At 39.0% G+C, this 12584-nt stretch overlaps 1 protein-coding gene across 2 annotated transcripts in view; it reads right to left on the reverse strand.

Annotated features, from left to right (window-relative positions):
* Positions 1 to 12584, reverse strand: part of LOC115449902 (dedicator of cytokinesis protein 3) — a 64200-nt gene that overhangs the window by 7898 nt on the left and 43718 nt on the right. For both annotated transcript variants that reach the window (XM_037443000.1, XM_037442999.1), the window contains exons 9-31: positions 11971 to 12206; positions 10595 to 10754; positions 10126 to 10249; positions 9734 to 9888; positions 9222 to 9390; positions 8968 to 9102; positions 8566 to 8812; positions 8047 to 8233; positions 7535 to 7782; positions 6905 to 7066; positions 6670 to 6798; positions 6303 to 6447; positions 5777 to 6005; positions 4548 to 4704; positions 4242 to 4355; positions 3809 to 3937; positions 3042 to 3236; positions 2523 to 2664; positions 1764 to 1924; positions 1401 to 1508; positions 967 to 1122; positions 550 to 707; positions 271 to 360 (exon numbers count right to left, since the gene is read on the reverse strand). In XM_037443000.1, coding sequence (XP_037298897.1) covers positions 271 to 360; positions 550 to 707; positions 967 to 1122; positions 1401 to 1508; positions 1764 to 1924; positions 2523 to 2664; positions 3042 to 3236; positions 3809 to 3937; positions 4242 to 4355; positions 4548 to 4704; positions 5777 to 6005; positions 6303 to 6447; positions 6670 to 6798; positions 6905 to 7066; positions 7535 to 7782; positions 8047 to 8233; positions 8566 to 8812; positions 8968 to 9102; positions 9222 to 9390; positions 9734 to 9888; positions 10126 to 10249; positions 10595 to 10754; positions 11971 to 12206 — 3736 coding nt within the window. The remainder of the gene's footprint in view (positions 1 to 270; positions 361 to 549; positions 708 to 966; positions 1123 to 1400; positions 1509 to 1763; positions 1925 to 2522; positions 2665 to 3041; positions 3237 to 3808; positions 3938 to 4241; positions 4356 to 4547; positions 4705 to 5776; positions 6006 to 6302; positions 6448 to 6669; positions 6799 to 6904; positions 7067 to 7534; positions 7783 to 8046; positions 8234 to 8565; positions 8813 to 8967; positions 9103 to 9221; positions 9391 to 9733; positions 9889 to 10125; positions 10250 to 10594; positions 10755 to 11970; positions 12207 to 12584) is intronic.

The following is a 12584-nucleotide window of genomic DNA, read 5'->3' on the forward strand; positions in this document are numbered from 1 at the left end:
ATCAGCTGGAGCATTGAAAATAATTTGAAATGTTCATGCATTATCGAAAACGTAGAAAAACTTCTATGAATGAAACTGTCGTTATGTGATACGCCATACATTATTGTGATAAGCATTTTTTTCTTACCGTTATATGAATAAGGAAGATAGCAATATAACCACATACAAACATTTTTAATATGATTGTATCTGCGTGGACCTAGGCTCATAGTTAACTTCACATTTATACACATTGGTAGTACCATAAGGTGTATATTATTGTTTACTTACTTGACAATACTTTCCGAAAGTTGTCGCCTCGCCCGAGCGAGTCCCGGTCCTAAGTTCTGTCTCAATTGATTGAATCGTTCCACGAGTCGCCTAAAATGACACACATAATAAAATGTTATCAAAATAATTATAAATTGAAATCATTATTAGAGTTCTTGACTGATTGAACGTTTTTTATAATTTAATTTTAAAATATGTTTTCGAAATTATTGTTTCGAGACTAGCTTCAGACCAGTCGTATAGTTTGAGTAAACGTGTAAGAACAATGAAATGAGGTACCGGTGCAGCGGCTTGACGTCGTCGGGCGCGAGGCGCGCGTGCAGCGCCAGCGCGGCGTCGAGCACGGCCAGCTGCGCCGCCACCAGCCGCCGCAGCCGCGCCGCCGCCGCCGCCTCGCGCGGCCGCGCCCCCCGCACGAACTCGGGCGCCAGGAACGCCTGCGCGCGCACACAACACATACAGCTTTATTTTGTACTACCAGATGATATTATTAACAACTACATCGGTTAACATATTTCTTTTTTTAATTAATAAAGACATGAAACGTTAAAATGAATAAAGTTCGTTTATTACAAAGCAATTACAACTATAAATGCTTAAATCGCTCTATAACTACAAAATATAAAAATAGGCCTAAATATCCGTTACCTCGATTATTAGACGCGCAAACTGCCTATCACATGAGGGACACCATACCTGCTCGTATTTGGTGATGCCGCCCTGCACATTGGCGTCGATGGTACCCTGCAGCCGCATGGAGAACGGGTTGATGTTCCGCGTCGGCTCCGCCGTGTACTGCGAGATCAGACTGCGAAGCTCACGTTCCGTCGCCTCCATCGTTTCACAGGCGAACTGTTTCGATCAAACATTTGAGATTATATCGCGTTTTTTTATAAATGACTATAAAAAATTTAGATCACTTTATAAGTGAGGTTTTGGGTACCATTTCCCAGTCAGCTAACACATACAAATAGTGTTAAAATTATCGATATTGGTTTAAGCTTGTCTCTGTCACATCATATGATGGATAAACGCTTGGCAAAGTTCAAGTATACTAGTTTCGTTTCTAGAAAGCTTTCAGGAATAAGAGAGTAAGGAATGATATTATAATTTTAAAAGTTGGTACTTACTTCGACAGGTGGTATCTCCTCGACGGACCTCGATATGACTTCGGACCAACGAAGTATACCTGGCAAACTGTTTTCCGTCACTAGAGTAGTCCTTTCAATCCAGAGGCTCTAAAAGAATACACGAAATTTTATGTAATAGTTGTTAGAGCAGAGGAAATAAAATAAATAACTTCGTCTCTTTTCTATAAAATTCTGTCATTTGCCACCGTTGTAACCATGCAACCACAGGCAGTTACATCCTCTCCTTCAATGAATACCAAATAACACGACCATGGTATCTGGCAAACAAATTGAGCACTCCACCACGTAGAGCGTGCAAGTTGTTTACCGGCTATCATATTTACGAAGCCGGTATCTATTAACCTTGAACTCGTTATCCTTGTCGATGGGCGGCTTGTGCAGCGGGCGGTCGCAGAGGAAGGTGTCGACGTCGTTGGCCGCGTAGAAGCGCCGCAGCTGGTCGGGCGCGCCCGCCGGCCACGCGCGCCGCGACGGCACCGGCTTCACGTTGCAGATCTGGATGTCTGGCCACGGACAATTGTATTATACTAGACTGTTTAAAAAGGAGAGGTAATCTACACACAGATACAGACAAAATATATATATTACAAACTGATAATATAGAATATCTTACTCTCGATGATTGCATTTATTTAGGTCTAACCGTGTCTGTTAGTAAGTGAACACGAATCCATATAGATGCTCAAAAGGTGAAAGGAATAATAGTGCTGGTATTTCTGATTATGAGTGGAGAAGAGGTAAGGTACATATTGGTTACTAGCTTTTGCTCGCAGCGTCACCCGCGTGGAGTAGTTTTCCGGGATATTTTTTTTTCCGACTTGTATTATGACCAAATTACACAAAGTCATTAAAAATTGTAGTCTATGTGTTATTCTGCTGTATAACTAATGTTACTGTAAAGTTTCATTCAAATCGATTCAGCAGTTTTTTCGTGAAAGAGGAACAAACATACATACTTCCATCCCCACAAACTTTAGCATTTATAATAGTAGGATTGACAAGAACACATATTTTATTACCAAATACATAACCTTGAGAAATACAAGTTTCGTTTGCACAATGTTTGGTCACTATGAAGCGATCATTGTGTAATATGCTTACACTGTCCGTCATTGGCTATGATGGAGTCGTCGGGCGGCGTGTTCCGCATGAGGATGTGCGCGGAAACGTATTCCGCCTGCAGCCGCTGGGTGAACGCACCGATGCGCTCGTACTCCAGACCTCGGTAGATGAACTGCTTGTTCTAAAAGGAGTAATATATACGCGTTAGGAAATGTACTAGGTATAAGTTATAGTGAAAATTCATTTTTAGTTATAGAACACTGTGAATAATACTGCGTGAAAACTATAACATGGTTAATTTAATAAACCAAACTAGCGTTAATCAATACAATTAATGATGAGCTACAGTGTTTAGTTTTCGAGAGACTGTTAATTCGCTTTTGTGCAACGGTAGTTTCTAAGCTACAGCTATCATCGCACATATGCTTACAAGTAATTTCATATAATACTTTCATCGGCTTACTAATTTCACTTCATAAAGAAGACAGCTTCAATGAATGAACGCTTTTCTTGAAGCCATTTCAAACCAGCGTTTAATATCATAGCGTTACGACTTACTCTCACAAACAACGGACACCCTTTCCCGTAGAAGCCGACCCTGAAGTATTCAGGCTCGGGTCTCAGTTGCTCCATGATAGAGTCCAGGAAGGTGGCGTGCGTCCGCAGACAGTGCGACAGACGAGGGTAGTCGCACAACTTCACCTCGTACAGTGTTGCCAGCTCGCGGAGTAGTGGCAGACCTTTCTCCCAACACTGAAAGTATTTGTTTTAGTTTTTTACCTTTGAAAGCTCTTTATTATGACTACTGGACATAGTGAGAACATATCATGTCTGGAATAACAAACAATACTTTGTAAATCACGTCGTAAGATAGTGTTTCTACTGTTTATGGGTGGTTGTCGCTTACCATCAAGCGAACGGCAAGCTTCTCATACTCATCTCAACATTTAAAGCAATAAAAAAAATGATGACGTAACTTTATATTAGTAGCATTTTTATAGTATACACACACTTGGCGCGTTAATAGTGGCGCATCTGGTGCATCTACTTCACGCCGTTTGTATTCCGTCTAATGGTGTAATAGGGAACAAACCTATCGCCATACCGTGCACAAATTCCAGACTCCGGGCTAATACTGAGTAAATAAATCGTTGGCCAACGAAAATTGACAATACAAACGCAACTCGACTGTGCAAGCCACTATAGGACCCTTCCTTATTTGAGCGATGGCTTTGCTAACCAGGTAGGTGCAAAATATCGAGTAATCAATAAAAAAAAATATGTTTTTTTTTTTTTTTTGTAAAAATAATACTATATCAACACACCTTCCCGCGGTTAAAATACTGCAACACCTGATTATAGAGCGCTTCCTTGCGCTTCCATTCGGGTGTGTCCGGATGTTCCGGGTCCACTCCGGTCTGATCGCTGTCCCAGCTTAGTGTTTCGGCGTAGAGCTGTAATATTGACATTACACTTCATAGGAATGTATTCAAAAAGACTAGAGTTTGTAGTGTATACTTAAGAGTACGTTTGTACGTATTTAATTCAAAAATTAATAAAGCTATGTATTGTATCGATACACATTTTTTTTATTATCAATTATCATTATTGTTATTTCCAATTTTATTATTCTCCGTGATTCGGGATTACCATTATTTGTGGGGAATGTCATAATACATAGAAAATCAGCCGGATGGTAAATATATACAATACATATTATACAATGAACCTGTCTACCGAATTGAGATAATAACTAACCAAGAGTGTGCATCCAGCTTCCACGAAATTGTCTGATGCGATGTGCAAGTCATGCAACTTGTACACGTAGCGTAGATACATCTCCTTGCGGTCGATTTCGTTTTTGTAAAAATTCTGGAAAAATACGAATTAATGAACAATTCCGTATATTCACGAGCATTCTTGTATCGAATTAAATATCGATAGTAATTTATTATACCTCGTAATCGTAATACCTCTAGTATTAAATAAACATATTTAATTTTTTTTATGATTCCATAACTGTTAGTTTTTTGCTTTGCTACAAAATAAAATATCGATACTTACTAGTAAATTGACAGTAGCAGCCATCCTTTTATCTCTATGTTCAGCGCCTTGCATGACAGCGCGATAGTCAAGCAATCGTTCAAGCAAACGCGTCACGCAACCAACAAAAGCGGCACCAGCTTCTCTCCAACCTTCAGTTGATACTCTTTCCATCAACCTACGTTATAGAAATTACATTATGAATAACATCCCTACGTATAATTTTAAAGTGTTATTTCTTTCTAGTTATTAGATTGGTGACTATTTCAATTAGTTTTTATAACATTAATAAATCAAAATTTTGCTAAATAGTGACTAAACTAATTTAACTAAGTAAAATATAATCAAAGAAATAGGATGGTTTTATTTTTCGTAATAATATTCTATAAGGTAATCAATCTATTGACCAACAAAAACTAACTTTGAAATTATTTCCAGTAATAATTTGTATTTATTGATTTTGCATTTACACTAGTTGTACTTTTGCCTACCACATAAGGGATACGTGATCAACACAAACTATGTAATTCTTTACTTACACTGAACTTAAATGCTCCCTGAAGCATGAACAGACCAACAACATTTTTAAAACAAAATCACAAAAATAAAAATACACAACTACGCTTATCTTATGATGTTACAATACGTGTTTGTGACAAACTGATAAAATATTAACTAATGATTTTTATTGAGAATTGCTTCGAAATGTCTGTCGAACATAACTGTTCATCGTCGTGATATTAATAAAGGTTTAGTTTATCATAGATATTACATAATATGTATATCTTTATCGATTACTGATTTTACATTTAAGCATTGATAGTTTGCGGTCGGTAAGTACTATCAAAAGTATACTAGTAGAATACGGAATCATCAATATGTATCGTAAACTATGAAAATTTTTCTCGCTGTAGTCCACAAAGGAAAGGAAAGTGAACAGAAATTGGTTATTAAAGAAGTATCAAATAAAACTATATAGGCAATGATGTATGTTGAAATGAGTAAATTTTTAATGAACTGTTAATCGCTTGTGCCGCATTAATTAATGTCATTTACTATTTAAATATCTCGGCGTTGTTGGGCTCTTCGACGACTAATTATTCAAAATTGACAATGTTAAAATCAATATTAACGAAGATTATTTCGATTTATTATGAGTAAAGTTGCTGAAGTTGATCGATAACTGGATATTACATAAATAGATTACAATGTGATAAAATAGTAGTAGTAAGTGTGCAGGTGGTACGTACACGGTGTCGAAGAGCCTGCGGTAGTGGTCGTCTGCGTCGGAGTGCGCGACGAGGTCGTCGAGCTTGTCGACGAGCGCGCGCTCGGCGGCGCGCGCGGCGCCCGTGGCGGAGCGCTCGGCCGCCATGAGCGCCACCAGCGCCGCCAGCGCCGCGCGCCGCACCTCGCCCGCGCGCGTGATCTCCAGCAGCGCGCCCACGCCGCCGCCCACCACCTGCAGCTGCGCCGCGCCTGCGCACGCCACACGTCCATACACTACTCTCACCTCAACTACGTTCCATACATACTTGACAATTATATTCATTGTCCATGTCAATCAATTATCTTTTACTGTTACCTTTACTAAATTATGACATCTCCTGTGGCATTTATTTAATAGCGATGTACTTGTTTTGGTATTTCTTATGATTTGCACATTTACTGTTAATTTACAGTTCATGAAAAATAAAACATTTTATATACACGTATTCCCACAATTTTCAATTACAGCTCAGTGACACACACACTTGAAATATACACAGAACTCACCGAGCAGGTTCCAGGCGGTGAGCACCTGCCTGGCAGCAGCAGCACGTAAGGCGGCGGCACGCGGTGCTCGGGCGGCCCAGCGCTCGGGCTGCAGCGCGCCACACGTCACCAAAGATACGCCCAGCTCCAGGTATCCCACCCAAAGCTATACCATAAAATGCATCTATTATGGAACAGTTTAGAAAAAACCCATAACCTAACATTATTCAAGGCACCTAGTCAAGACAATCTAATGGTACTATTCATCCAGTACTATCAATATTAATCGAACAAGACACAATCACTTAAAAACCTACTTTAACTTACTCCTAAAAAGCTGCGTTTTTGTACTTTAAACTTTGATTAAAAATAGTCCAGACAGTCCTACCTGTGCATCAAACTGAGGAGGTTCGTCGCCAAGGAATCTCTCTTGTAATGGAACGGCCAAATCTTTTAGAGCCGATAATAACACTTTGCAGCTTTGCAGGCGAAGAACCATCCAGTCTGGTGGGAACACCTAAAAAAAAAACAAACGCATACTTTAGATAGTTCACATTTTTTATCAATATTTAATTATCGATATATTTTTTGACTGTCGGGGAATATGTAGTTTTTATACTTACATCTTGTTCAATGAGATGTCTAAATACGAGGAACGCTCTCATTAGGAAATCTTTCAACGGTTTTCTATCGTGCGGATGCGGTGCTAGGTGACTCCACAATCTTTGGTAATGAATCGGTCTTAAAAGCTCCATTACGCCGAGTAACGCAGCTACCATTGGTCCCTGCATAAAACTTGTAATTTGTATTTACATACAATAAAGTATAATTAAATTTTGAGATAAGAAAGTGAATATTGTATATCGTTATCACTTTATGTCAGCATCACTCTATAAGATTCCAAACAAAAGAAAAACCACTATGATCTAAAACATTATAGTGCACACTACTAATGAAATAAAAAAAAATGTAGTCTTGGTCGCTCAATTTAGAAAAACAGGAGTAAAAAATGACTTTGAGGCTGACGTCGACTACAAAAGAATGGTAGCGCGCATGCCGAATAGAATCGCATTTATTTCGATAGCGCGGGTTGTTGGGTGCGCCGTAATGCGTTTTAATGCCTCCAGTTATACAGTATATTTATAAACACGCAACTAATAATGGTGTACGATTCGATCCTACTACTTGACTCCAATCGGTGCTGACGACTGACTGAATACAGTGACGGTTTAACTAATAAAAAATCGACTTACCAACACAGATGCATTCCCTCCAATAAGATGCAACACAGTTTCCACGAGCACGTCCAAAGTATTTAAACATAGAACGTCCACATCGGGGTCCAATTCGTCATCGTCGGACGGCTGATCAGGATCCTTTTTCTTCCATAGTAATGAAACTAACTCTCCTAGTATTTCTGCGCATTGAGCTAACTCGTCGCGTCTGGCTAGGTGTACTCGGAGGTGATGACATGTTGTAGTGAGGACTATGTTGCGCGCTTCTGCGGTTCATAATAATTGATTAAAATATCGATAGTATCAAATAGTGTTCTATAGGTTTTAGAAAAATATATACAAGATTTCTTTCGGTTGTCGTTTTGGTTTTAAATGTTTTATAAATAGAAATAAAAATCAAAATAAGGAAGCTGCATCGCAAGTTCCCAGCTATTTAGTAGTTCATTTAATTTAATTCCCAGTAATAGGGATGCTGCATTGAAATAGTTAGTATTATAATGGCGTAATAAGGTGCTACCAGAGCAACTGACCCGGGTCCTGCCCGAGCGGGCCGGCGAGCACGTCGCGTGCGGCGCGCAGGCGCGCGCGCGCCAGGTCGTGCGGCGCGGCGGTGCCGGCGGCGTCCAGCATGCCGGCCGTGGCGCGCGCCGCCTCCGCCGCGCCCAGCGCCGAGCACACCTCCTTCGCCACGCCCGCCCATGATGACATCAACGCCACCTACAAAGTTAACACTCGTTTCATTTTTTTCTAGGGTAACAATATTTTCCGCGTGAACACTATTTTCAAAGATATAAATAAATTAGTCTCGTCCATCAGCGGGAACATTTGAGCGTAATACTGCCTCTGCCTATCCCTAAAAAGTTTAAAATGAGTCAAGCTAAACAACCCAATTAATAAATGTGGTTTTAGATCGATTTGAAATATTTTCCTACGAAGTTGAATATAGCAACATTGACAATACCATTGTACTATGCAAGGTTATCGATTTGTCTTTATATTGAAAAGTGTATAAGCGTATTGAAGTGTATGTGGGGTTGAAAGTGTTGTACCTGTGCGGGCGCGATGTGTTCCCGGTGCGGGTGCTGCGCGAAGGCCTTGAGCGCGTGCAGGGCGGCGCGCACGTCGCGGCGGAAGCTGTCCTCGTACTGGCCGCCCGTGGCGCGCGCGAACAAGCCGCGCGAGCGCACCGCCAGGCGGAACACGGCGCCCAGCGAGCGCAGGCACTTGCGGATCGGCTCCTGCCCCTCTGCGCCCGCCGCCCACTCCGCGCAGTGCTGCACCGACGACAGCAGGCCTCTGCATCACACACGCACACACACACACTTGCATCATCTGTACAACACTTAGATAATCAAATTATAAATATCGTTCGATATTATAATTATGAAGAAAAATAAAGATTTTACAAATTAACATAAGTATTATTTTAATTTCACAAATAAAAAACTCACTTGTAAACTAAAGCAGCTGAAAAATGTTCTTCAATGTAAACATCTAACACTGGTCTGAAGTGTTGAAACCTGCTTTCATCAAGTAGACTGCATATCGATATGAGCACCAAAAATACGGTGCCTGAATGGGGGGTGCTAAAACAGAGAACAATATTGTTAAAAAATATAGCACTTAAATATATATGCACCATACTAATTTTATAGTCAAAATTAACGTCATTATAAAATGTAATAAGATTTATTCAAAAACATACCTGTTGCCATCTTCAGTGGAAAACAGGGCGAAGAGAGCATCCAAAACGTCTCTCAAGAATTTGATGAGCTCTTCGCAGCTCAGTCCGTCGCCGAGTCTCAGTACCCTTAGTAAGGTTTCTTGAACTTTTTCAGGTCGGGCTCGCCATTGTAACAGTGCGAGTAGATCCTCTGTAATATATTAATCGATTAATTGATCGATGTATGCACTATGTAGGGAACGTAAAATTTATATTTTGTCACAGCTGTTTTAGAAGATAGAAATGGTATATGATTCGATATGAAAATGTCGATAATTTACATCTCTGCAGACGGATATAATAAAGAAGAACAAATTTGTCGACTTTAAATCATACAAGGTGAATGAATGAATAAATGGTTAACCTTTGTTTTTGGTATTTCAAACAACAAACAGTTTGTAAAATTTTCGATAATTATTTACTACTAAAATTCCGATTGTGAACCAAAAAACACAGAAGTGAAATCTGTAACAATTACATCAAAAGTACTATACCGTTTTGTGTAAGTTTAGTAGAACACAGCAGCGTGCTTATGGTGCAGTTTTCTTTGGAGCTTCTTTGGAAGGTCGGCACGACGCCGTTGACGGGCGCGCCGCGCGCCGCGTCCGTCGCGCACGACGGCGCCGACAGGTAGCTCGCGCCCGACAGTCTGCGGGAGCAAGGATAATAACTACAACTAGGAACTAAGAAACGGTTTTCACAACCTATGTCCGAACGTATGCGGTTCAAATGTAACGATAGATCAAACAAAAATAACAGTCGTAATTAATATAATAGTCGCTAAAGTAGCCAATTTTAATTATTCCATTTTTATTTTCTCTTAAACAAAATAAAAACATATAATAATATTTAATATGTAAACGTGCGATTTAATAAAGTTACGTACTTGGTGGGATCGTCACATTTATACACGTATAGTTCGTGGGCGCCGTCTCTAAGCGTCGCCCCACTCGCCTCCATGAGTCGCGCAAACGCAAAACCAAACAGCTTCCTCTCGTTCTTGTCTCGAGCTGAAATTGTTTTTACTTCTTATTAGAGTTCAACTTAATTGAAGTATAGATTTTTTGTGGCAAAAAATATCGGCATATGGAGGCTGCTTGTAAGTGATAGAAGAATGAAACTTTTTTACACTGACAAATATTATATCACAAATATTAATCATAAATTATGGTTATACAATGATACAATACTTAGTCAATACATGAAATTTTAGTACATAGAAATTAGCAACAGCAAATTTATAATAGAATTAATTTATTATGAATATGTACTTCATTCAAAAACATTGTTATATTTAAAATTGTGAGTCAAAATCAATACTCAATAACCTAATAACGCCATACAAATACACTCACTAGAGCAGTGCCTAAACTCGATGCGTACGTGCGCGTGCGTGAACGTGTCGAGCGGCACGGTGAGGCGCAGCTGCTCGCCCCACGCCGGGCTGTTGTTGTGGTACAGCACCAGCGACTCGTACGCAGTGGAGCCCACACCACTGGCACCCCACACGCAGTCCTGTTCAGAATTACTAGTGATTGCCGGTATATCAAAATTATCGACACTTTTAATATTTTTTTTAGAAGTTTTTTATTTAACTTGCCTTATTAATATGAGGCATTTTTTTATGTTTCAAAAGGTTTGCCCTTTTTGGATGTATAAATGGTGATCACTTACCATTAGATGAGCTAATAGGTCATATTATGCAAATTTATTGGATCAAAAAACATAATCCTAAAATGTGTAATGCAACGATATAAAATGTTAGATATTATTAATAATGACAAGATTGTATAAATAGAATTGAATATTTTGCATAAATCGGTGCTAAAAATAGTTAAACTAGGTCAATAAACATAATACTGTTTACATTAATAGCACGGTGAGTAATATAAATTAATATTTTATATAGGTGTGACATTTCTATAATTATCCCCTGTCTAATCTACATTACAAATGAATGCACACAATTTGCAAATCATTTGGCGTACTATATTACGTGTTTAAAACAAAAACAAATGTCATCATTATAATTTCCTTAACAATTGGGTTTTTACATATTTAGATGACGTTGAAATAGGTAAAATTTAACTCATTATGCGGTTAACTATGACGCGACTATATAGTTATTGACACCATTATTGAGTATAACATAATAAATTACAATGTCATTATTAGACGATAGTTATTTTAATCAATACCGTTTTTTTGGCATTAAAATAGTGCCAAAACAATCACTGTTTAAAGTACATAATATAAATTTTGGATTATGTGATTTCATATACATAATTTTTGTCTATTATATTATGATACACGTAAAAACTCACTGAGTTTATGATTGCATTAGTGAGAAGACTAAGCTGTGTTTTAACAAATAAGTAAATAGATATAATATAATTTATAGTGACGAACGAAATGCACTGGCATAAAGAACATCATAATCTTCTGAGTAATATGGCTTTCCCTTAATGAACCCGTCTGGATTAACTATCAGGCAAGCTAACCTGTTTATTTCGTCATTGAAAGAAATCGTAAAAAAGTCTAATCATCACTAAACACATCTCACGTATTTCATATTTGTCTTTTGGTAAATAAGGGATTTATCCACTTCATTACCTATAAGGATATAAATACTGTCCTTTGAACGAAGAACGCCGGTAACTGCAAAAAGACGGATATCCAACCGTAGTCAGAATAGGCCCCTTTAATTACATTAAAAGCTAACAAAACTCACACTAATAACTTGTCCAGTATTGTCATGCACGGAGACAGTCGCGAGAACGTTCTTTGCAGTACTCTTCCCTCCTCTCTCGAACTCTGCCTTCTCTAGCGTGAGGTAGAGGTCGTTGCGGACGTCACCCGGCATTATGACGTCGGGGAATCCCCGCTTCGCCGTCACGGTCGCTCCTGAAGCCACCGCCTCGGTAATGCTGCCAGAGTTGGTCAACAGTCGAAGTGCGACTACGATACCTATGGAATAAATAATATAGATACAGACTATAAATATAAACTCCAAAGAGAATGGATAAGAATTTATTTTACGCTATGAATGTGCCATCTAATTGTCAATGTAAAGTGGAACTTATAGCATGTGCAGTGTAGATGAAAATACAAATATAATTTAGGTCCAAAATGTGTTAATAGCGGCGATAGCCTAGTTGGTTGTGGAACGGACCGTCGAGACGAATGTCCGCAGGTTCAAATCCCAAGGGCACACACCTCTGACTTTTCTAAAAAATTATGTATGTATTCTTTGTGAATTATCGGTTGCTTTAACGGTGAAGGAAAACATCGCGAGGAAATCTGCAACCCTGAGAAGTTCTCTATAGGAATTTCGAGGGTGTGTGA

Source organism: Manduca sexta, chromosome 26, assembly GCF_014839805.1.
Source record: "Manduca sexta isolate Smith_Timp_Sample1 chromosome 26, JHU_Msex_v1.0, whole genome shotgun sequence".
NCBI lineage: Eukaryota > Metazoa > Arthropoda > Insecta > Lepidoptera > Sphingidae > Manduca > Manduca sexta.